Source organism: Schistocerca serialis, chromosome 6 (assembly GCF_023864345.2).
Source record: "Schistocerca serialis cubense isolate TAMUIC-IGC-003099 chromosome 6, iqSchSeri2.2, whole genome shotgun sequence".
NCBI lineage: Eukaryota > Metazoa > Arthropoda > Insecta > Orthoptera > Acrididae > Schistocerca > Schistocerca serialis.
This window is the reverse complement of record NC_064643.1, coordinates 332,977,521-333,004,346: the sequence shown is the minus strand read 5'-3', so window position 1 is coordinate 333,004,346 and position 26,826 is coordinate 332,977,521. Positions and strand designations below refer to the sequence as shown.

The window sequence follows — 26,826 nt, the reverse complement described above, 5'->3', positions numbered from 1 at the left end:
GGCTCCCCTATGTAAACATCACCATCTGGTTATATAATTCAACATCAGTTAGGCGTATGACACTACTTGGAGAGACAGTATTCTTGGGCAGCTCCACCAATGGAGCTTTTATGACCACCTTCCCATCTTCATAGGGTCTTTCCAATCTAAGCGCTTTTTTAGGTCCCAAGTTGTCGATGTGCTGTAAGATTGTTTTAAGTGGGAGAATGGTGTTCTTCAGGACAGTGTTTTAAGTGTTACCCTCTTTGCCATAGCCATAAACAGTATTATGTCTATGTTAAGGAGTCCTATGCAATTCTTGTTATTTGTGAACAGTTTCCTCATCTAGTGCTGCAATAGGGGCTTGTTAGTTGCAACTTACAGAGAAGAGGTTGGGGGAGTGGGCTGCAAAGACAGGTTTTACATTTTGTTCAGAGAAGAATGTATGTGTTCATTTTAATCTTTCTTGTTAAATTTTTAATTCACCTGAAAGGAGTATGTGGGACCCATACTCCCTTTTGAAAGCTCTGTGAGGTTTGTGGACCTCATTTTTTACTCCAGACTGTCTTAGTTACTCCATCTCAAGGACCTGAAGACCATGTCCCAGAAGGTACTGAACATCTTGAAGTGTCTTAGCCACAGATCCTGGGGACTGGACTATCAGGCATGTAAGTTCCTCACTATTGCCACTTACCCAGCATACCATACTGTTACTTGTCCAGCTATGAAATGCATATCTGTATTAATCATCCGCAGGCAATGAGGCCATTTGGGATCTGTGCTGCATGCACTGGAGTTGCTTGGTGTGGAGGATGTACAGACTCAAATTCAGGTTTTTACCCAACTGCACCCTGGTTACTGCAGAGTCCCAGAGTGATTTTAGATTTAGTGCAATACAGGAGAGATTGCACTCCTATTTATTCTTTTAATAAATTATTTTCTGATATTTTAAATGAGCATCACAATTACAGGGCTGTATTCACAGATGGGTCTAAATGGTTATTCTGTTTACTCTGTTGTTCTCTGTAATCATGTCCTCAAGATCCCATCTCCCTCATTAGTTCACTCTATTTGGTGCAGAATTATATGCAGTCTTGTAGGCACTCCAATAGAAGTGATGTGTTGCGGGTGCTAAATTTCTTGTCTTTTCTGATTCCTCAAGTATCCTTCAATCTCTACAATGCTTGTATGCAGTAGATAAAGTAGTCCAGAATATACAGGATGCCCTCCTCTGACTACAAAGGCTGCGGAAGGTGATGTCTTTCTGCTGAGTGCCAGGGCACACGGGTATTGTGGGGAATGAAAGAGCAGATGTAGTAGCCAAGGAGGTATGTTATGATCCTCAATTGGTTCAGTGTGCCATCCCCCTCCTTGCTGTTGCCTCATTGTTGAGGTACAGAGTCTTGCACCGATGGGAGGAAGAGTAGCTGGAAGTTACAGACAATAAGCTGCATCTAATAAAGTCAACAACATGGCCATGACATACCTCCTTCCAATCACCCAGGTGGGATGAGGTCCTCTTTATTTGTCTTCACAAAGGCCACAGACTGATGACACATGGCTTCTTGCTCTGGTGGAAGGACCCTCCAATATGTGCTGCTTGGGATGTACAGATCACTGTGCACCAAATTTTATTAGACTGTGTTTTATTTTCAGACCAGAGGGCAGCAGCAGATTTCCTGACAGGTCTTTTCACTATTTTAAGTGACGTTCAAATTAATGTGGTGATACTTTTAAGATTTTATGATATGTCCAACATGTTTCTTAAAATTTTATGCACATGTTCTTAATGTGTTAATGGGTTGACTGGTTCACCCATGTTTATCGGTGGTCAACCAGTCACATTTCCCTAGGGCATTATTTTAGCTTCTCTGTCACTTTACTTATGTTTTAATCTTGGGTGTAGTACCTTTCACTCTTTCTCCATTGTCTCAAGGCATGTGAGATAGTGACTGTGTGGGGTAATATGAGTGATGTCATTTTGTAGGTTTATCCTCCCTATGTGAAAATATTTTTAGCACTTTCATCCAAATTTGTTTCTTTTAGTATTTGTAAGGGTGCTGATAGCCTCACTGTTGACTGCCTGAACAACAACAACAACTTGACTAACCACAAAGTTTTAAGCATGACAACATACGCTGTGTAAATGAATGACTCATCTGACACATATTTTTGCTTTCATGTAAGAAAAATGCAAATTTTTTAAAAATTAAATAGTTTTGTTACTACCACTTACAGATTTACTGTTTGTTTATATATTTTTTAAATTGTGTGTAAGCTTTTGAATATTTCAACTATTAATATTTTAAATGATTGACTGTGTGTATGTAATGTTTTTCTAAAACTTATCTTTGAAATTTTACGTATTTTGAACAAATTTTTGCCATCCTGGATTTGAAACTATTGAACTGTCTGATGAGATGTATTTTTGCACGAAGTTTCAGTTTGTGCAGAATTGCATGTTCGTAAGAAAGGAGATATTGAACTTTTGTTTTCCCGATGTCATAGACTTACTTCAAATGGTATTAAAGATGATTAATATATGTAAAAGAAAGAAAGAAACATAATTGTAAATATACAGATACATAATAAAAATCGCAATGTATCACATTCTTTACAGTAAGCATGTATAGCCTGCACTTGTATTAATTTAATTTACCAGCTGATCAAAGGACAAATCATATTTATGTAATTCCAAGAATCAGCTATTGGGAGATTAGTGGGGGAGATCCACATTTTACATGTAGAGTCAAACATGTCCTTGGTAGCATATTCTGCCATTGGGTGGTCAACTTGGCTCTTGGCCACAGTTTCGCAGTTCATTCAGGTGACAAGTAATTGGTGGCCATACCCATGTAAAAGGCTGTGCTAAAGTTAAAGAATAATTGGTGCATGTCAGGACTGTTTTTTCTGTGGTCCTCTCATCAGTAAGACAGAATATGCTTGGATCAGGATTGAAATAATTTGTGCTGGGTGGTATGTAGGACAAATCTTGCACTTGGATCTTACACAGGAATATGGCCCACATAAAAATGCTTTGAGAGTAGGCATGGCTCAAGTATGGTTCAGGATATTTCATAGATTTGATGGGCAGTGGAATACCACTTTGTTAGAGGGTGAAGGAGTGCAGGAAAGTTGTTCATTTAAGGGTGCAGTGATAGTTGTCGGTCTGGCGGAGGATATGATTAGGTTTTTCCAGTCTGATATGATACTGAGTAATGAAGGAGATGTTACTTTGCAGCCAGTTTGTGAGGATGCTTGAAGAGTTCAGGTCATAATTGGGTATACCAGGGGAGATATATTTGTGGACTAGGTTTATGTTTGGAGGATATTTTGTTTGTGAAGGCCTTAGTAAGACATTCGGCATACTGGGCAAGGAATTGTTTGTCACTGCAGATGCACAAACAACTGTGAAACTAGTCCTTAATCCATGAAATATTGTGGAGAGCTTTGTGATTTACTACAGGATGAAGTGTGGTAATCAGGAACTGTATGTCACTTCCTCTCCAACAGCTGTCAGCCAAATTCTGCTGGTGAAATTGTTGCCACTAGAAGACTTTTAACAAGCTACCTAGAGTCATTTGCCACCGAACAAGCATGCAATAACGACTGTGTCTAAGGAGATTACTTCTATTGTACCAGACTGACACATCCTGTTTCTTCATTTCAGAGATTTTCTAAGTCTGAGTGAGAATCTTTGCCTCAAACAGTGAATTTATGGATTGTGTGTGTAGTGTCATGTCATATGCAAATCAGCACACAATTTCTCGAGTTTTTGTTATTGCTGTGCTTATCTTTGTTTTGTGGAAACAAAGTGTGTATCTAATTTTTAAGCACTGGTTCATGTATAGAGTTCTCCATTACTCAGTGAAATAGTAATAAAGAAAAATTGCATTGTCAAGATCAGCATTTTTGTTCTATAATGTTTCTTTTTTTTTACAGCTGTGAACTGTGACAGACCAGAAATTACAGAAGATGAATATTACTGTAAGTTTCAAAGATACTTCTTACATTCTTTAGAAATGACATAAGAGGCAGCCCTATTCATAGAATAACATACAATTAAATGGCATAAAATAAATGTTAAGGTTTGAAATAAAATTTAGACTCTTCATCTTAAATGTTTCTAAGAATTTTAAATGTAATATGCCACTTCATGCTTTCAGTTGCTGTATCACAGCAAAGATGAATCATAGGTATCAATAGCACTACCAGGGTCCATACAAAATTTATAAATGATCTAGTTTCACTCTTAGACAAGCTTTTGCAAAAACCTGTTGAACAAAGTGTGTTGTCAGTAAACAGAAGTCAGCATAAGTCAGACCTGCTAGTAATAGAGACGATAGAACTGATTTCAAAACTGTCTCATGTCTGAACCATGCATCATCCGTCTTCACTTCTGTGTAAGTCTACACACATACCTACAGAAAAATTTTCTAACACCCAAATTTATTTTATATTTTAGCATATTTATCATTCTCAGAAATGCTTTTCTTGTTATAGCCAGTTTTCTTGCTAAAGCCAGTCTGCATTTGTCATACGCTCTACTTCAGCCCAAATAGCAAAATTCATCTACTGTTTTTGCTGTCTCGTTCCTAAGCTATTTCCTTCATCATTGCCTGATTTAATTCAGCTACATTCCATTGCCCTTTCCAAATTTCTCCTTGGTTTCCTTTGCAGCTTGCTCAGTGCACAGATTTAGTAACTTGTATTTTATGCCTGCTACCTTAAAAATTTCAAAGATTGTTGTCCAGTCAACACTGTCATAAGCTTTATCTAAATCTACAAATGCTGTAAGAGTGGATTTGGCCTTCTTCTTCCTATCTTCTGCATTTTAACTGAACCAAAACTAATCTTCTCTAACACAGTATCTACCAATTCTTCCATTCTTTTGTAAATAATTTATGTCAATGCCTTCTTTCTATGGAATTAAAATTATTATATTCTTCCTGTAGTCTGATGATGTTTTGTCTGTCTTAAGTCGCTTGCAAACCGGGTGGAATAATTTTGTCATAAATAGCTCCCCCCCAAGGATCTCTGTAATTCTGAGGGAATGTTGTCTACTCCAGCAGCCTTGTTTTGACGAGTTTTTCAGTGCTCTGTCAAATTATTCTCACAGTATCATACCTCCCATCTCATCTTCACCTGCATTCTCTTCTGTTTCTCTAATATTGTTCTCAAATTTGTTTCCTGCATATACACCCTCTAAATTTCTTCCACATTTCAGGTTTGCTTTGTTGCTTAATGCTGGATGGCCATCTGAACTGTTGATATTTGTTTAGTTGCTTCTTTTTTGTACAAAGGTCGTTTTTATTTTCTTGTATGCAGCATCTATCTTCCTCATAACTGTGCATGCTTCTACAGCCTCCCGTTTGTCCTCCAACCACTTCTGTTTAGCCATTTGCACTTTCTGACACTCTTGTTCCTTAGACAGCTGTATTCTCATTTTTTAGATTCACATGCTTCATTTTTTGTATTTTTACTTTTTCTCCTTCTGTCATTTGAATTTAGTGTCACCAGTGTTATTCATGGATTTCTACTTGACCTTTTTTTTTACTTATGTACTCCTCAGCTGCCTTTCCCATCTCATCTCTCAAAGCAACCCATTCATCTTCTGTTGTATACTGTTTCAGTTCAACATTGTCTAATGTTTCCTCTGAAACTCCCAACAGCCTCTGGTTCCTTCTCTTAATTCAGGTCTCATATTCTAAATTTCCTACTTTTTTGCAGTTTCTTCAGTTTTCATCTACAGTTCGTAAGCAGTAAACTATGGATGAAGTCCACATCTGCCCTTGGAATGCCTTGCAGTTTAAAATCTGATTTCTAAATCTTTGTTCTTATTGATTAAAAAATCAGTCTGAAACCTTCTGGTGTTTTTAGGTCTCTTCCACATATACACCCTTTGTTTGTGATTCTGAAAACCAAGTTTCAACTGTGATTAAATATGCTTTCTGTAATATTTTGTCAGATGGCTTCCTCTTTATTGCTTTTTCTCAGTCCACGCTCTCCTATTACTTTTCCTTACCTTTCTTTCCTTACTTCCAAAATCTAGTCACCCATAGCTATTAAATTTTTTGACTTAAATATCTGAATGATTTCCTTTGTATATCACCACACATTCTTTCAATCTCTCCATCTTTTGTGGAGCTAGTTGGCATAGAAACTTGTACTACTGCAGTAAGTGTTGGCTTTATGTTTATGTTGACTATGATAATGCATTAACTATGTTATTCATAATAGCTTACTTGCATTTCAATTTTCTTATTCATTATTAAGTCTAATTCTGCATTACCCTATTTGATTTTTTGTTCATAACCTTGAACTGATGTGACTTGTCTTTCCTGCCACAGCTCTTCACTGATTGGCACTATAACTAACTACAGCCTATCAATTTCTCTTTCGAAATTCTCTGACCAACCTCTGCCTGATTAAAGGATTTGACATTTCACACTCTGACCTGTAGGATACCAATTTTGTTTTTTCTGATGTTGACATCCTCCTGAGTAGTTAAGGTCTGGATATCTGAATGGAGGCAATTTTACCTCTGGAATATTTTACTCAAGTGGAAGCCATCATCATTGAGCCATACAGTCCAGTTGCATGCCCTCATGGGCAAGAATAATGGCTGAAGTTTCCCCTTGTTTTCAGCTCTTCTCAGTACCAGCACAGCAAGGTTGTATTGGGTACTGTTAAAAGGCCGTACCAGTCAGTCATCCAGACTGTTGTCTCTGCAAGTACTTAAAAGGCTGCTGCCCATCTTCAGGAACCATGGGTTAGTCTGGTATCTCCACATACTAGCATTTCAATGTGGTTGTACCTATCCCTCTATCACTGAGGCATGCAGCCCACCCCCTCTTGGCAAGTTGCCAAATCTAAAAAGCTGTTGTGTGCCACCCCTCATACAGACAGCTACTTGGTAGCAGCATCGGATGAGTAGCGCACAACTCACCCATTTAGTGGGACCCTACACTTCTCAAGCCTGAGGTGAAAGTACAAGAAGTCATACCCTAGCTTGTCTCAGAACCTTTGAAGTCTCTGGTTCAGACCTTCCACTTGGCTCACAACCAGGGGCCACAATCAGTTCTGGGGACAATGCTGAAAATTGTGAGCTTGTTGATTTCTTTCAACATTCTCTGCCAGTCACTGGCTTTTCATGCTCAATTTAGTAATTAAAAGGATTAAACCATAAAATATCTCATGCCATACTTCTTATAGTGATAGCTGCAGACATAAAAATGCAAGAGATGGCTTTGTGTTCATCCTGTATTGTCACTTTTGAGCCCATTTTAATTGTGAACAAATCAATTTATTATTAATAAATATAATGAAAGTAAACTTAATTATTTGATCTCATGCCTACCCTGCAAGGCAGCTTCCCATGACAAATACTGTATCTATGCTGTAGTTTTGAAGGAAATAATCATTGGTTGCTCCTGACAATATAAATACTGCATAGAGCTACATCTTATTTTGCAATGGTTTTAATTTCAGGTGAGAAAGAACTGATGCAAATGTTAGTGTTTGATGGAAGACTGACCCATGAATTCTTTGGTGACAGTTGGTCATTTGAGAACACTGAAGAGTAAGTATCATATTTTGATGAATCAATTAACACTTCCCTGGAAGAAACAATTGTGATATTAAAAAAAAAGCACTTCACCAAGTGGCTGCAGAAGAAAGGACAAAGGAGAGGGAAGCACACGATGTGTCAGAGCCAGTGACTCCTCCTCCTGGCAGAAGAGTTGAAGGGGAAGGAAGAGGGATGAAGAAAAAAAGATTGATGAGGATTAGGAAATGGGAATAATTATGGAAAAGTTGCCCAGAAACATGGATCAGGAGAGACTTACTAGACAGGTTGAGAAGGAAAGACTGATTGTCAGTGCCTGCATCTGATGTGATTTGAAAACCTGGGAACTTAAAAGTCAAAATGTTATGACAGGCAATGTGGATAAAATGTCAAAGTAGCTTTTTTGGTGCCTCCCCCACACTCCTGAATCTTCACAATATCCTGATAAGATTGTTGCTACCATAAGACTTAGTCAGTGCACCCTCCTACCACTGTCTATACCAGCCCTGTAACTGGCAAAACTTTACTACAAAAGCAAGAGCCACCTATGAAATCACAAATGTCATATATAAGCAGTTATAAAGACACTTTTCAGCTTTCTACATTGATATGACCTCCACCAAGTCATCAGTTAGGATGAATGAGCATAGACAGAGGGTACATACTGGCAACATACAATATTCTTTTGCAAAGCACGCTCCAGAACATGATAGTTTTAACCTCGGTGCCTGTTTCATCATATGTGCCACATGGATTCACCCTTCTGACACCAGTTTCTCAGAACACTGCAGGTGGAACAGACTTTACAACCTGTGCTTGGTTCTCACTACCCACCTGTCCTAGAGTTACATTAATTACTGTGTTCCCATCATTTCTTTTCAGTAACTATTCCTTTCCTTCACTACTTTTATTTTTCTATATCTTTTATTTTATGATCTGTCTGTATTTATCTGCCCCATCGCCTGTCTTCAAAACTTTCTTTCTGCTCTTACTGACTCTTTCATGATGTTTTTTCAGTAATCTCTGTTACTTGTTACCCTATCTTCCACCTTTAAGTTTGCAGGTTATCAAATTTTGTCCAGTGCAAGCACCAACAATCAAGTCTTTCCTTCCCATCCTGTCTAGTAAGTCTCCCCTGACTCAGAGTTTCACGGATGCAAGGCAACGCCATAATGGCAGTGCTATGCTTCTGGCAGCAAGGCTGGTGCCACACAGTGCCTTGGTGGCTGCTGGAAGGTCAGATGTAAACAAGCTAGCATGTTTGTAAGTTGCTGCAGATTGCTTTCATCTGAGCCCCAGAGGGAGTGTTGTTAGTGGACTGGAGCTGCGGCAACCCACGGTACAAAACTGCGTGGTTGAGGTCTGTGTCGCTAGTGGATACAGCATCCCTTCTATCCCTCTTTAGGGAAGAAGACTTGGCTGCCAAAGGGCATCCACTGGGAAGGATGCTCCCAATGGGGAATGCTGGGACCAGGGAGTGTTGCCAGGTGGCTTGGATGGGGTTGGAACTGATAGTGCCTTGTGACTGATGGTGCATTGTGGTACTGTTGTGAATCCTGAAACAGTACATCAGCATGAGGTGGGTGGCTTTTCTGGTAAGAAGGAGAGTGAGACAATATTAGAAGTGTGTGAGGTTCTCCGGAGTGGTACTGGAGGAATCCACAAGGATGGGTCATAGGCAACAGTAACCAGAAGTAGACGGCCAGTGGTTGCCAGATCAGAAATATGGAGCATCTGTGGCATGACACTGAAGGTGATAGTGCCGCAGGAGGCAGTGGTGTCAGCAGTGGTGCAGATGGGTCTGATGAGACTGCTCTGGAAAGGGCTGGTGCTGCGAAAAGGTGCCACTGGAGGAACAAAAAAGGGTAGGGAAGTAGCATGAGAGTGTGTGTAGAGGAGCAGTATGGAGGATTCCGAAAAATGTGTAATGTGTGGATGAGCACTGTCTGTATGAGGAGGAAGATAGATGGATGTCGAGGAAGGTGCCTGGGAATGTATAGTGTGTGTTGGAGCATCAAACAGGCATAATAGGCATTGAGTTGGTCCCATAAGTGTACATAGTATAGGGTAACAAGCCTTGCACCTGGGTTAAGGAACTGAAGAATGCGATAGGTACGAGTACCAGAAAAATTAAGGAGAAAAGTGACAGCGGGTATCGAGAGCACACACATGCAGTGAAAAAAAATCAGCAACAGTTTGAATTAGTGCACAGGTACGAAAGGCTACTGCGGGCAAGCACAAAGTACAGTAATATCTGTTTTGATGCTCATCACTATTACAAAATAATCCTTAATCTAAGTATCCCAGTTGCTATTGGAGTGGGGAAGAGAACACTGAATCTAAGATCCTTGGTGCTGCAGACTGCAACTAAACTTCACAACTTTGATCCTTGTTGCCATTGTAGTATGAGACAAGAATGGTGCAAACACTGATTCTTATCACCATTGTAGAGGTGGACAAGGTGGGAGAAAACATTGATCCTGGTCACCATTGTATGCGACAAGGAAGGAGCAAACATTGATTTTGTTGCCATAGTAGTGTTAATGGCCAAGAAGAAGAAATAAACATTACGTTTGATGTTCCCAGATAGCCAGTAACAATGGAACTTCACTGATTATAATAAAACAAATGCAATAAAAGTTTCTTGGAATGCAGCTCTGCACTACTCAGAACATCAAGAGGAGCTTCAAACCGTAGTAAAATGAGTACTCAGCCCAGTGTGACAGTTAATCACTGAAGCACTGGAACATCCTAGCAGATAATCAATGATTTTGCACTGGTAAGTCCTAATGGGCAATCACTGATGTTACAGTGGAAAATTCACATGTGGACAAAGTTCATGATAATAATGTCCCATGACGATCAGATGATGGACTGCTGGGTACTGTTGGTGCAGAGCCCGTCTCCGGCCATCCTGCTTTAGGTTTTCCGTGATTTCCCTAAATCGTTTCTGACAAATGCCGGGATGGTTCCTTTGAAAGGGCACAGCCGATTTCCTTCCCAATCCTTCCCTAACCCGAGCTTGCGCTCCGTCTCTAATGACCTCGTTGTCGACGGGACGTTAAACACTAAACTTTGATCCTTGTTGCCATTGTAGTATGAGACAAGAATGGTGCAAACACTGATTCTTATCACCACCTTGGTGCAGAGCATGGGGCATAGGTTGTGCCTGGCGAATAGATTCAGATTGATGGACCCCTAAGTGCAGCCAGTGTAGAGCCCAGACCGTTGAGTGCGTTTGCTGAAAGAACACTTAATTGAGGATCCATTAGGCATTGTCAGCATAAAGCTGAAATGCAAACTGACAGCAGAACAGTTGGACAGTGACCTAAATACTCATCTGGGGAAGGCACATGGTTCTTAGAAGTCAGGTAGTGCTGCAGGAGCAGCACTGTTTGTGGTGATGCTTATGCCTCTGGTAGTAAGGCTGGCACCACATGATACTGTGACAGCTGCTGGACATTCATTTGTCAAAAACCCAGCATATTTGTATGTTACTGTGCATTGGTTTCATCTGAGCTGCAAAGGAAGTTTTGTTAGTGTGCTGCAGCTGCAGCAACCCATTGTACATTACTGTCCTGTTGGCGGTTGTGTTGTCACAGAATACAGCAGTTTCCACAACATTTGTGTGTTTTCTCCTGCTGCCACTTTGTGAGTAAATTTTTTTATCTATCCATATTATATTTTCAAATTTTGATTGTGTTTGTTGGTGTGTACTATTTTAAATTTGTTTATTTAGATGCATTAATATATGTAATTAAAAACCCCAAAACAGTTTTCAGAATATTAAAAGAGTAAAATAAATACTTATTTTATGCAGGTATTTAATAAAACTTTACAACACTAGCCTTAAATTTATGGCAACACAGAGTGGACTAACAAGATGGCAGTATATAATGGATACAGAAGAAGGCAAGGACGAAATCTCGTGAGTATTTTTTTTTTTTTTTTTTTTTTTTTTTTTTTTTTTTTTTTTTTTCCCCCCCTCTTCATTTACAGTAAAATACTAAATAATGAGACACACACATTTTTAATTTTGGAGCCTACACTAAATATAATTAATTGGCTTATTTTATATATGTACATTACCTGCATAACATTGTCAAACTGACTACTATAGCGAATGTCAGAGCTTTGAGTAATATGCATTTCATAGTAGTTATAACAACAACAGCCATTTTTTGCTGGGCACATAATAAGTAATATGTTTAATCCACATATGGATATCTATATTAAGATAGTGTCAGAATACATTCCTTCTGATAGTGTTTGTGTACCAGGTTAGAATGCTAATTGAATCATTTTAATGAATCACTGACATTTGTGAAAACTGTGGTCATCATGTAGAGTACCTTCTATCTTTCTCTGAAATTACGAACATCCATCACAAAATCGTTCCAAGAGATATTTTGTGACCACCCAATTGATATAATATAATGGTCCATCCTTATGCCACACATATTCCCAACATTTCAGCAATACTAAGAATCCTCATATCATGGTCCTCATATCAGCAATACTAGGAATGTCTCTTCCTGAAGGTATGCACTGGTCTGCCTTTCTGTCTCCATGTATTTTTACATTTTTCCTTAAGTGAATTTTCCTTCTTATACATTCATCTTGATATATTGCCTTTGCTGGAAACATGGCACAGTTTTCATATGGACCTAACCACCAGCAGCTGCACATCTTATGAGTGACCACCATCAGACTGTGGCTGAGGGCTGACATGACCATTTATTTGTGTGCAACATACAGACACCCCTGCCTTCCTTTAAATGAGCTTTCTCTGCTCCCACATTCCTGTTATCTTCAGAATATGACCCATGTTTATAATTATATAAAAGTTAATGTGCAATTAAAAATTCTTAAGTTTGATGCATTTTTCAGTGTACACTGTTTCTTTTAAACGTTTCAGAGAGTTTGGTGACCTTTTCCCTCATTCGGTGGAGGAGGCATGGTACAAAGCTGCAGTTATTGAGCATAAACATGATCCAGAGTCAGTTGTCATTTCTGCTCCTTTTGATGCAGGTAATGTATAGTTAAAATTTATTGCTCATGTTTACCGTAATTAGGAAACTATGTTGGTAGCAAAACAATGAAGTGTTGTTGGATCTCTATTTGAAATGCATGTAAAAAAGCTGTGAGAAGTTTTATGATGGTTCCTTAGAGGTTGGTAAGCTTGTAGGCATAAAGCAAGATGAATGTAACATTCACTGTGAATCGGAATATTTTCATAATACCCCAATTCACCAGAAAAATAGTAGGCTATTAGGTTTAAGAGCCAACAGTATGTTCTCTTGTCTGATTACCTCCTGAGACAAACATAGTATAAGGTCTGTTCAAAAAATTCCAGAACTTTATCCACATAATTTTTCTACACTCATCTTCTACTTCAAAATACTCTTCTCCACAACTGATGCACCGCTCCCAATGCCATTTCCACTTCTGGGAGCAGCCTTGGTATGCCTCTTGCTGGATTGCACAAAGCACTGTCTGCGAATTTTCTTTTATCTTGTCTATTGTTGCAAATCTTTGTCCTTTCAACAGGGTTTACAATTTTGAAAATAAGAAAAAGTCCACAGGGTCCAAGTCTGGAGGCTGAGGCAGCACAGTGATGTTGTTTCTTGTGCAATAGTCATGCACCAACAGTGATGAATGTACAGATGCATTATTGTGATGCAAGAGCCATGAATTGTCTCGCCACATTTCAGGCCATTTCCTTCTCACATTTTCTCGCGGGCATCACAACACATCTCAATAGTACCATTGATTAACAGTTTGTCCCTGTGGCACAAAAGCATGATGAACTATTCCTTCAAAGCCAAAAAAAAGCTATCAGCATGACTGTGACATTTGACCTGACCTGACAAGCTTTTTTTGGTCTTGGAGAACCTTTCCCAACCCATTGTGAAGAATGAACCTTGGTGTCAGCATCATAACCATAGACCCATATCTCACCACCACTTCTCTTAAGGAACATCTCGTTCTCATTTGCGTGATCCAAATGCTCTGCACATATTGTGAGACGAAGGTCTTCCTGGTCTTGACTGATGAGCTGTGGGACAAACTTGCCAGCAATACGATGCATTCCAAGTTGCTGTGTCAGAATTTCATGACATGATCCAACTAAAATGAAACATTCTTCTGTAATCTCACACACAGTCAATCTTCAATTGGCATGCACAATTTTGTTGACATTCCTGACATGAGCGTTGTCAGCAGATGTCGAAGCGCATCCTGAATGAGGGTCATCTTTAACTTCCATCCGGGCATTTTTAAACCATGTGAGCCATTTATAAAACCAAATGTGGCTTAAGCACTCATCACTGTAGGCTTCCTGAATCATATGGTCGGTCTCTGTAAAGGTTTTCTTGAGTTTCATGCAAAATTTAATGCAGGCGCATTGTTCCTCTAACTCTGCCATCTTGAAATTTACAAACTGTGCAACACAACATTCTACTCAATACAGCACTAAACAATAACTAACAGACATACAGCAGTGCAGCATCTGACAGTTACACAATAAACACAGGCATGTGCAGGGATGACAACTGCATTTTGTTCCAACACACCATTGGCGCAAAATTATGAATATTCCAGAAGTTTTCAAACAGATCTCGTATGTTTCAGCTCTTCTGAGAATATACAAGTCAGCTTATTCTAACATGAAAATATAAGTAGTATACCTACAATATTGAGGACAAGTGGCAATAGCCTTCAAATACATAGTGATAAGCTGTTGGTAATGACAACTTAAAATTGAATCTCACTGATAATAAAGTTCAGGTATTACTATAAATTGCTGAGCTACATGTAACAGTCATGGTCACCAAAAGCAGAGTATTATAGCTGATTAATTATTTCAGTCACAGCTATGATTTAATATAGGCATTTACAGGTTTCAGTTATCATTGACAATCTTCAGAACAAAAATGACAAATACTTAGAAATATTAAATCACAACTGTGACTGAAGTAAATAATGAGCTGTAACTTTCCAACAGTTGATGTATCAATACAGACAATATGTGTGCCCTTGTAGATCATCTTCATGCTCTGCTGAGGCCTTCCAACATCCAAGGCATGATGCCAAAACTGCCTACTTCAGAGATTGCATTTGCTTGCCTACAACAAGCCAAAGTACATCTCTGACTAGTTTGCTCCCAACTTAAACTACTGGTGGCATTGGCAAGGAGGTTGTTCCTAGTGGTGTCAACAGTGCAGTAGAATGTTAAAAGTGTAAAAACAGACAGACTGACAAAAAGTTTTGATGACCATTGAATGTTGAAGTATATTGTTTTCACATTCTGAAAAACACCCATAAACACCTTTGCTCAAGAATAAATAATGTTGATTGTTTGGGAGGAGGTAAGTAGACCATTGTTTCATGTCTGCCTAGCTTTCCATTACTCCAGGATGATGATACTAAATTTTTGATAACAGTGGCTAGATTTTTGTCTTAAAAACTAGTCAAGTAGTCTAACCTTTCTTGCTATCTTCTTGGGTCTACAAGTATGAAGAAACAAGCAGAACATAAGATACAGACAAAACAACATTCTTCTGACCAGTTTCATGTACTTGCAGTGATTTTCTAACCTGTGTTGCTTTCTTCATGCCAGAACAGCATCTACACACAATATCCTCAATTATTTGTTGTGCATGTTTTAATCTCCATCATTCCCCTTAATTTTTTGCTCTGTGTGGATCCCTCTAGCACCATGAAATTTTCTTCTGATATCTAATACATTTTGTATCATCCTGTTCCTTCTGCTAGTCAGTGTTTTCTGTATATTCCTTTCATTGCCAGTTCTGTGGAGAACCATCTTATTTCTTATGTTATCAGTTCACTTTAGTTTCAGCATCTTTCTACATCACAACATTTTGAACACTTTACTTCCCTCTCTTTTGACTTTTCCCAAAGCCCGAGATTCACTTGCGTATGAGGCTGTGCTCTTGCCTTAGGTTATTAGAAAATTCTTTCTCAAGTTATAGCCAATGTTTACTACTAGTAGACTTCTTTTGATGAGGAATACCCTCTGTGCCTATACTGTGTCAGGTTCTTACAGCCGCCCACCCACCGACCCATCCATCCATCCATCCATCCACCCATACATACATACACACATACATACATTATGTTCTGTAAATTGCATCATGAAGGAGAATTTCTCTGTCACACATTATTCTGCTTTCAAGGTAGCAGAATAATTAACTTTGTGTACTACATGCTTCCCAATTTTTTCTTGAAGTTGACCACCATCTCACTTATGTTGCTGCTCAGTATTATGGTCTTTCTTTCATTTCCTCTCAGTCCATATTCTTGGCTCAGTGGATTGTTTATGCTAGTGAACAGGTCCTGGTGAGCAGGGGCTGCACGCTCCTATCACTTCCGGGGCCGATGTGGATGTGGATGTGGATGCCACCTCCACATTGCGACCGTCCACAAAACTCACTCTGGAGATCAGCAGTGCTCTGACCCCCCCAAGAGAGGACACATGTGATGACCTACACAGATAAACACCAAAAATCTGGGCATGCAGTCGTAAAGTGCACCACTGAAGTTGGCAGAAGCACCTAGAAGTTTGACAACCATCAGAGGCTGCCACTCATGGATATGCATGCAGCCTCTTCTCTTCGCACACTATCAGCCAGATGGCAACTTATAGAGATGGGCCCTGAGAGCTCTAACTCAGTTAAATGTTTACCTCTGAATTTGTGTTACTGTACTGCTAATTTGAGCCACTCTGCTGCAAGTGCACCCTTTGTATTTAGTTGTTTTCTAAACTTGATAAAGTTTGTTGTGTTGGTCATCGTGTGCTGTTCTCTTGTGTGATTAGTACATATAGTTTACTTGTTTCAGAGAGTTAATTTGTTGTGGGTGTTGCATTCATAATCATCATGTGCCATTTGAGATCCATAGCTGGAATAAGGCCTCTTCTAGAATTTTCCATGTGTCCTTTAAACTCCAAACCCACTACCTCATTCCTCATACACCTTACTACCTTTGTCTGAACACATAACTGCTTCTCCTTGGAAGGAAAGGTACACAAACAAATCTGTGGCACAGCCACTGGAACCACATTCTTAATCAGGGTTTTGAATATTTATCGTCAGGACAGTGACTAACATTCATTAGTGACTAACGAAGGTTAGTCACTGTCCTCACCCATTCAGCTCCCTCCCTGTTCCCATTCCAGCGCTACACAACTGTCATTTCACCAACACACCCAGTCTTTTTATTTCTTTTGGCTCTCTCCTTTCCGGTATTCCCCCCTCCCCACCTCTTCCCTGCCCTCTATCTAAACTGCAGCACATCACTGTCTGCCACCCCCATCATACTATGCCTCCCCCACCCCGCATCAGCTTCCTCCTACCCCCACCCAGTTGCCACTCCCATCAAGCACTGGTGCTGTTGCTCACAGTATGGTTTTGAGCATCTCTTTTATATGGCGAGTGGCAACTTTCCTTCTCTAATATTGTTACAATCCATCCTGGATTTTCCATTGTTTGATTATTTCTGTCCTAGATTTAATGAAAATTGCTTAAAATTGATTTGGACCTTTCAACTTCAAAATGTTGATGTTATGAAATGAAACTACTTAAATACAAAGATATAGTACACTATCATTTGATGCAGAAAATTGAGAAAGGCATTACATGATTTGTGTTATATTTTGTAGTCTTATAAAGTGTCGCAGACTTTATAGCCAACAATACTGAAAATATTAGTTACAGTATTTGAATAGTTGGCAAAGTCAGTAACACACACACACACACACACACACACACACACACACACACACACACACACACACACAAAAAAAACAACCCAACCCACGCTATCCACTTTTTACTGGTGATTGATCAATGTTATGGAAACAAATGTGGATTGCACACATTTTAAAGCAGTTCTTTTAAATTCTGTCAGAAAACTTAAGAATTTCTATCTGCACTATTAACAGTTATTATCCATTTAAGGTAAGACTACTAAGAATTTTAGACGAAAAACACTAAGATATCTCATATGACCCATGTTTGTAATGAATATACACATTTCATTTCAGAAGGAAGGCATATCACATCCCTCAATTTCAGCAACTTTATCGATTTCTTTGCAGGTAGAAAGGATGATGTTCCCATAACTATGAGTTATGCCATATTTCCACGAGATGCTGGTAAGGAGGCACCAGCATCTGTAGTAGGACTTCAGATACAGCACAGGGCTCTTTATGATCGATTCATGTCCATCACAGAAGAGGTACAATTACTGATTTATGTTGTGCTGGAAGGGTGTTAAAGCTATTAAACTGTGCGTAACTACATGGTAAAGTATTAAGTTTCCAGGATCAACATACATTAATATCTAAGGTTATTACTTGTTTTGTATCCTTTGAGATACATACAAATACCGTTCATCACAAAATGCTGAATGAGAGTCTGACAAAGCCAAGCTCTGATTCAAGTCCATAATCATCAGAATTTGAGTCTCACAAAGTGGTGTTCAGTTTTGAGTCTGCAACTGCCAAATGCTGAAAAATTAGCTGGAGAATGTAAAGGTTACATACAGAGTTTGTACCTTCCAAGAGACGATGAGGAGTGACTTTGCAGGGCCTGTCAGCAGCAGAGTATGAACCATGAAAAGAGAAATCCAATACCAAATCCAAGTACATAATGAGATCATCATCACCGGACTACTGTGGCATATTCCTCATATAGTGCAGTGATATACTCTGGCATACTTTGTGGTGGGCTTTATAGGTCACCTGATGACAGAGGGTTTGCTCAGTTCATTTGGTATCAGCAATGGCATCTAGCACTGTGCCTGGCCTCTGTTCAGCTCTGTCTCCAACCAGGATGCCCTAAACTAGGCATATTATTGATCTCACCCAGTGTTAGATCAAACATATCTATACGACTTCAACACTGTCAGATGGGCATACAATAACTTGACACTGTTTTTTGTGTATGCAACCATTCTCACCTTTCTTTTAATTAGTTGTACACTAGTGTGTTGTTATACTGTGACCCTCAAGATGCAGCCACTCAGTTTTCATAATTTTAAAGCGATATTTGTTTATATACTTCACTTCTGAACTCCAGCTGACAATTTCTATCAGAGGGTACTACCATTCCATTCATCAAAGCAAGTGTTGCTTGTGTATTGTGAATCAAAACAAGATAACCTGTGAGCTGAAGGTATACTGTTGGAGTACATCTCAGAAGTAGACCTTCCATTGAAATCACATTCAAGGGGCACACATGATCACCAAAATTATCTGGTTGTCCACTAGATCTGTTCTACAAACTGTAGTGGGTGGGTGCCAGGAGGTGCCATATTAAAACTCATCCGAGCTTTTCAAATGATTTATTCTTTTCCACTACAGAGCTCCGTTCACCACGGTCTGCGTCACAGGCCCCGCATTGCTGGGATAGCACCCCAGTGGCCAGTGCAATGCACTGTGTCGAGCCGGCCTTGTATGCCAGTCGCACTGCAGAGTTCCAATTAAGTCAGGATGACTGCACTAGCAGCCAGCTCAGTGGCCACAATCCCCGTTGACTCCGCACTGCTCTGCCGGGAGCCGTAGCCGCCCGTGCTGCTGCTGCTGCTTCCTCGGCTGGCATAGCTGGGAATGCGGCATCAATGACCGCTCCTGTTCTGCCGTCCGAACCTGTGGCCCTCGTTTTGTAAGTCTCCGGCGTGTGTCGGGAGCCGAGATGACTGTCCGCAGTAGCATGCCGAAGAGTGGCCCGCCCTGGCTGGCTGCAGACTCTGCATCGGCCTCAGAGGGTCGAACCAATGACCCACTGTGGACTGGGACACTGTTGCCCCATCTGTTGCCGTGTTTCGCCGGTGATGTGACACACCCCGCCATCCAGGAGAGCTGCCACACTTGGATGAATCTCGTTAGAAAACCACTCCTATTTATACTCGGCTTCGCGGCTCTGTTTCGCTAACGCATCGCTCCGAGTCACATACGTCCCACATCACGGTTGCGCCAGTGGGCCCTTTCTTCCTATAGCTTGCGACATGCGAACCGCTGCGTTTACGCTTTTCAGCGGTTCGATGCCCCCGGTGGCCTTCATTCCACTTCACAACTGCTGGTCAGCATAACTTCCTGCAATCCAGCCCGCATCCGGCTATAACTTGTGCGCTTCGAAATACTGCACTAAATCTAACTTCCCTATCTTAAACTGTGGTGCCGCTACAACACACATATTATGAATAAATCTTGTCTCCCAGGAAATATTAATATTAGAGCTGCAAGAAGTGTGGTATGAGACTATTTTTGTGGCACACAGAAGAAAGTTTATTGAACTCAAGCTACAGCCAAACCTAAGAGTTACAGTGGAAGTAGAGGAGGATGAGGTTTTGCCTCTCTTAGGTGTGTTAATCAAATGGGAAGCAGATGGTTGACATGGCCATCCTGTGTATTCAAAATTGATGCATCTAGACCTGTATTTCAACAGACTACATTTTATCACAAAGCTCAGAAGAGAGCTATGCTGAACATGCTAATACACAGAGCCAGGATTATTTTGGACAAGACCATCTCAGCTCCCGACTGAATCATCTGACAATGGATTTTTAGGAGTATTTCATCTGTGTTACTGGGACAATGAATAGTAAGATAGGTAGATTCTTGAACAGGCAAAGATTCAGACCAGTCTTCTGGCAACCCCGAAAAACTAAAGAAATACTGTGACCTGTTATGATAGTCTCAGCCTGACAATACCAAAAGTTTATAATACTACTTGTGAGTGTGGCAGTGATTACATGGGGCAGTCAATATGGACTATTGCCAAGCACACGTAACAACCACAAAATCCCTACCCCCATTTCCACCCTCCCCCTTCCACTCATTTTCTAATAATCTCATAGTGATATTTTGCTCACCAGGTTCATCATCATGTACCGAGTTCAGTTTCCAGCTTCTTTTATCTATCTGACTACTGCCCACAACTCGTACTTTCCCTCGCCCCTTTACCCCTTCCATCTCCCTTCCCCATTTCATAAAAATACAGTGCATGTTTTACAGAATGTAGTTCAGTTCTTGCAATTACCGTTGGTTTGTCAGGCACTCCTGTCAGTATTAGGTGCCATAGCTGATATTCTGAGAAATACAACTTTTGATTTTAGGATGCACCACTATATGTGATGCCCACAGGATGCTACTGGTTGGATAATAAGATTTCTTTGTTTGTTGCACCTTTATGCTGCATATGGGGTATGACTTGTGTGGCATGTTTTGAGGCTCGATTTACTGGTTGATTATGTGTTCTTTACCTCTAAATTACTTTAAAAATTTGTTTGGGTTTCTTTTTGTTAGCATATGTTATCTGTGTGATTACTCCTGAGTAACATATGGTTTTTTCTGTTGAATATGATAGTTCTTATTTATTTGATTATAAAAAAGATGATGAATAGTCATTTACCGTCCAGTTTGAGTAATTTCCTTCTATTACTACTGATAATAAACATACATGCCCCCCCCCCCCCCCCCCCCGTTTCCCAGGCTTCCATCCTCCCCCTCTCCCTACACTCCCATGAGTGTGGTTACGCTATGTCTTCCTCAGGACGACAAATACATTTCTGGTGCTTCGTACAAGACAACTTTGTGATTTAATGTCTGTTTTTAACTGGCACATGTTAGGAAAAGTTGTTTTATCTTCACGTAATTTGTTAAGTTTGTTATAGTAAAATTTTTATGCTTGTAAAGGGATGGAAGTGATGAAGATTTTTAATCTTCTGTGATTTTGGTTCCTTTTAATACTAATGTTGTTGTTCACATTTAATGATTTTTAAATGCTAACATAGCATATACAAGCCTTATGTGGCGCTGCTGTGTTTTGCTGTTCAGTAATTTTAAGTATTTGACTGTTTTTGGCAAAGGTTTTCAGAAGCATTAATTTTATTGTGGATTTGTATGGTTATTGTGTTAACTGTTGTATTATTGATGGTTGAAGAACATTTTAATAAATAAAAAAAGGTTTCCTATATCCTGATAAGGTGCCTCCTTCATGAGGTTTTCTTACAGCAGTGGAAGGAGTGAACTGCCAGTTATCTGTATGCACTGTAACTGTTTGTTGCTTGTTTTTGACATGGTTTTCACATCTTTGGTAATACCATCTTTGCCTATGTAAATGTAAGTCTTGAAATGATGTGTTCTATATTTTTGGCATATGCTTAAAAATTTGTTAATACCTGTATTAACAGATGAGTGTAAATTTGGTTTTCTGCCTTGTAGGATGATTTGAAAATGGGTCTCAGCCTGAAACTGGTCATCAGATGAATAAAAAAAGTAAAATTTGCTACTTTGGGCTGGTTTTTGTTGTACTGAGTGCGGGATATGATGGAGAGACAGTTCTCACATGAATAGTTAAGAGAAACTAGTGCTGAAAGAGAGTACCCAAATGGCTCATGTAGTGAAGTAGCTGTTGAAGCTATTTGTGTTACAGGGACAGCATGTTCGGTAACTGGATGGTCAAGGTTTTGGTTTGCCACACTTTGGCAGTGGCTGCTCATTGGGTACACAGATGGCTATTTGTCATGCCCACATAAAATGCTGCACGGTAATTGCAATGTAGCTGCAATCACATGTGGCTGTGTCTTTTATAGGGTAGGAAATGCCTGTGACTGGGCTCTGGTAGGAGGTGGCAGGTGGGTGTATGGGACAAGTCTTGCACGTATTGGTAACAGGATTGGAATAGCAATGGATGAGGGCAGCCTGCAGGTTAAGTGGGATGCAGTGCACTACTTTGGGTAGCGTACACATTTTCCTTGTCCATACTTCTTCCAATCCTGCACCCCTTCAGTTATTACATGTGGTTGACCGAGCTGAAAGACTTGTCCTATATGCCTACCTATCACAGTCCTGTCACAGGAATCTCATACCTTATAAAAGACAGGGCCATATGTGAATGCAATCATAATATACACTGATCAGCCATAACATTATGACCACCAACCTATTATTGATATAAATCTGACCAGCCAATAACACAGGGCCGGCAAAACGCTGCACAGTGTGCGGAAGTGCTGCACATGTGCACACGTGTGCGACAGTGAGCGACAGCGACATCTGTTATTAGAAATGTGTCCTAAATGAACGGCGGCACCTCCACTTCCCTGTTTATGTGATACAAGCAAGAGCGCAACGTACCCAGTCTCGTTTACCCCTGGTGACCGTAACCTTAACAGAGAAGTATTGAGAAATGTCAGGTACTGTGAAAAAGCAAAGGACGGGAGATCTATGTTTTCAGTCATTTAAAAATGACTGGGAACTGCAATTCTTTTTTGTAGCTGTTGGCAAAAACTCGGTGTTTGCTGTGCCACTGAATAATAGGCTGCCAGCATAAGTTTTCAATTGAAAGACACTACAATACATATCACAAAGACGAGTGTAGTGTACTCAACAGTGAAGAATGGCTAGCAAAATTAAATGCCCTTAAGAAAATGGATGAGACATATCAACTCGATTTTACTGTACGTTAAAGTAACTTATACTTCTTGAACTCTTAGTTTCTTGTGTTACATTTATGTCTATTTTACTGTACACTGTACAATGTACTGTTTTCAATTTTCCAGAATGACAACCACACTAAATCTTCACTGAGAGCAAGTTTTAAAATCGCATTAAGAATTGCACAATCTGGGAAATCCTTTTCCAAAGGGGAGTTTGTGAAAGGGTGTCTGATTGATGCTGCAGAACTTGTGTGTCCCACGAACGTTAGCAGATTTCAAGAAATCAGTATATCCAAACAAACAGTGACAAGATGTATCAGTGCTATGGCCGGCGATGTGCACAGGCAGCTAATAAATAAGGCTAAAGACTTGGTTGCTTTCTCTGTTGTGCTCGATGAAGCAACAGATCTTACAGATACAGCCCAGGTTGTGATGTACATACGAGGTGTCGATAAAGCACTTTGTGTAACAGAAGACGTTTTGGACTTAATACCTTTGAAAGGGACTACTACAGGTGTGGACTTACTCCATGCTGTTGAGCAAGCGATTGATGGTGTCGGTATGGACATAACATTCATCTTATTGTCGGTTATTATGAAGATTTTAGATGGAACTGATGAAAGATATAGCAATAATGGTTTTTAAATAACAGGTAATCATCAAGAGGTCTGCGGTTATCATTCTGTTCAGAGGTCAGTGAGACAGAAATTATGTGGGTGTAACTGAGGGCACCGAGAATTAGTTATAGGAAACCTTGCATTAGTTTAATGTTATTTGAAATTGTGAGTAAGGTTCGTTGAAAGTCGCTAAGTGCTCTCTTTCTTAAATACTAGATCAAAAACATTATGCGTATTTATGTGCCATCAGTCAAGTTGCCTTAATAAAAACCCACGGTTGTTAACTGTATTACTTGTCTTACTGGGTTAAACTGTTAACTTAAAAGTAGACATCTCAATGTGTAGACTGTGACAGTATTTTAAATGTTTAATATGCAAAATACCTTCCCATGGTTGGCTTGCACGCTGTGGAAAGAGCACTAGAATGCGCCGGTACAGAGTATCCCAGCAAGTGGATAAAGTGACATCTGTACCTAGAAACATGAATGCTGACAGCTGTGGCGTGCACGCTGTGACCCGGAAGTTTCAAATGTGCAGGAGCATTGCACATGTGCAGAATTTATGGCCGGCCCTGTAATAACAGCATCACCTGGTGAGGAATCGCTGCTAGTCAGACACACACATGGTGCACTTAGTATCTGTGAGTGTGCTGTCCATGGGAAGAATGGGGAAGGTGCATGATCTGTCCGAATTTTACCGAGGGCAGATTGTGATGGCCCAGAGGCTCGGCAAGAGCAAAGTGTCTCTGAACACACAGTGCACCAAACACTCTGAATGGTGGGCATCCACAGCCAGCGATCCATGTACATACCAATATTAATACCACGGTATTGGCAACTGTGACTGAAATGGACACGTGACCATCAGCACTGGACATTGGCACTGTGGCAGTATGTTGCATGGGCTGATGAATGCTGATACTTTCTTTGTCATGCCAGTGGAGGGTGCGAATCAGTCATCTTCCAGGGTAAACAGCTCCTTGACACTTGTACTGTGGAATGAAGACAAGCTGGTGACAGTTCCATTATGTTGTGTGGACCATGCACATTGGCATCTATGGGTCCAGTGGAGCTCATGCAAGGCACTATGACAGCCAAAGAGTATCATTCACTGGTTTCAGACCATATACACCTCTTCAATATGATCATGTTTCTGATGGCAGTGGCATTTTTTACCAAGATAATACACCATGTCACAAGGCCAGGAGTGTAATGGATTGGTTCGAGGAACACAGTGGCGAGTTTGAATTATTGTGGTTGCCCACCAGCTCACCACATCTGAACCCGATCGAACACATTTGGGATGTGATGGAATGTGGCATCAGAGCTCATCGGCCCCCTCCGTATACAGTTGTAGTGCCAGCTTGCTCCAGTGACCTACCAAGGCGTCATTGCTTCCGACAAGTCACCACTGCTGACCGTGCCAGAGGTGGACATGCTGGCAGTTAGGTAGGTGGTCACAAAGTTCTGGCTGATCAGTATATATCAGCTATGCTGCAATTACTATGCAGCATTCTAGGTGGTCACGACAAGTAACCAACTGCCTACTCACATGGTGGCCATTGCCAAACTGTAGCAAACTGCAAACTTGACCATCCAGTTGCCGAACATGCTGCACATCACAACACTAATGGCTTCAACAGCTGCTTTATTATGTGACCATTAAGATATTCCCTTCCAGCACTAGTTCCTCTGAACTATGGAAATGGGAATTCTCTCTCCAGCATATCTTGTGCTCTCTCCATCCTCCTGGCCTAAACCTCTGCTAACTTGTATTCCACTATCTCACGCTATCTTTGACCTTCTCTCTTCTGTCCTCACCTCTCTTTTCCTTCCCCTACCACACACCCTCAAACCCCCCCCCCCCCCCCCCCCCCCCTCCATGCATCTCCCGTCTCTCTTCCCTTTTTGTCTTCCCTTTCATTTCCACCCTCCTTTCCTTTCCTCCCTCTCTTCTCTCTCTACCTGTTTTAGGGTCAACCCTCTCAGTGCCTTTCATGTTGTGCAGCTGCTGAGCCATCTGTCAAATGAGCTGCCCCACACTATCTTGCTACCCCTCTCCACCTCCATCTACACAGACAACTGCTCTCAACAAAAGATAATCAACATTCAGTCTCACGACACCCACGGGTGTGTGTGATTGGGTGTCCCTGTAGCTGTGTGTGTGTGAATGGGTGTACTTTTGCAAGATAAAGAACCGAGAACTCCAAGCCTAGTGTAAATACTGTTTTCTGTTGTGTGTTTCAATGTGCAAACATCAGGCAGTTACACATGAGTGGTGGTCTTTCCTTTATTTTACATATTAGTGGTTTTATGTTTATTTATTTTTTATTTTTTGTTAAGTGCACAGTTTTACATTTGTGAACATTTAAGCAAGGTACTAATCGTTGCACCACTTTCAAATCAATGAGGATCAGATTGGATATTTGTGCACCTTTTTTCACATAGTACTTAACTGTTGACAACTACAACATATGCAAAAGGTCTTAGGTTCCTATTGTCTGCAAGGTCATTAATATATGACCTGAGCTGTAACGGACCTAACACACTTCCCTGGGTACTACTCACCAATACTTCTACTCTTTCACGTGGTTATGAGCTTGACAATTGCCATTAGATATAACTGTTATGGATTTTATGCAAATATTAAGCTGAAAGTAAAAGAAAAGTTATCTGTTGTACTTGAGTAAAAACAACCCCTTCAATAATTTACATAGTTAAGAGATTTAAAAAAAGTTCACTCAAAAAATTATGTTGATTGAACAAGTGTATGGGGTGTTACATCAGAATAAATGGTGGCATAAAAATTTCTGATCTTATCAGAGTAGTCTTATGGGCATTTATCATTTACATTATGCCAATATTATCCCCACAGACCATTTATCTGACTAAAAATTCATGTTCACATATTTTTCACGTATCACAGTTTTACATAACACTTACGTTCTTCTTGCATAAATCCAACATATGGTCATATAATACAGGTAAATTTCTTGGTATTAGTACAGTAGCTTCATGCACGTGGGATTGTAGTATTACTGTACATTTTTATGTTCAAAAAGAAAGAAACTGAATTATTACAAAACTTAATGAAATGAAATTACTTCTTTGAGTACTTGGCACAATGACACTTCCACACTAGTTCAAAAATTTAATTGAAACAATTTCTAATTATAACATGTTTTAATGTGGTGTGCAT

General features: G+C 40.1%; 1 protein-coding gene across 3 annotated transcripts in view; it reads left to right on the top strand.

Annotated features, from left to right (window-relative positions):
* LOC126485146 (voltage-dependent calcium channel subunit alpha-2/delta-3-like) overlaps positions 1 to 26,826 on the top strand; it is a 324,602-nt gene that overhangs the window by 252,953 nt on the left and 44,823 nt on the right. For all 3 annotated transcript variants that reach the window (XM_050108811.1, XM_050108810.1, XM_050108809.1), the window contains 5 exons: positions 3,922 to 3,966; positions 7,471 to 7,561; positions 11,367 to 11,474; positions 12,465 to 12,577; positions 17,667 to 17,806. In XM_050108811.1, coding sequence (XP_049964768.1) covers positions 3,922 to 3,966; positions 7,471 to 7,561; positions 11,367 to 11,474; positions 12,465 to 12,577; positions 17,667 to 17,806 — 497 coding nt within the window. The remainder of the gene's footprint in view (positions 1 to 3,921; positions 3,967 to 7,470; positions 7,562 to 11,366; positions 11,475 to 12,464; positions 12,578 to 17,666; positions 17,807 to 26,826) is intronic.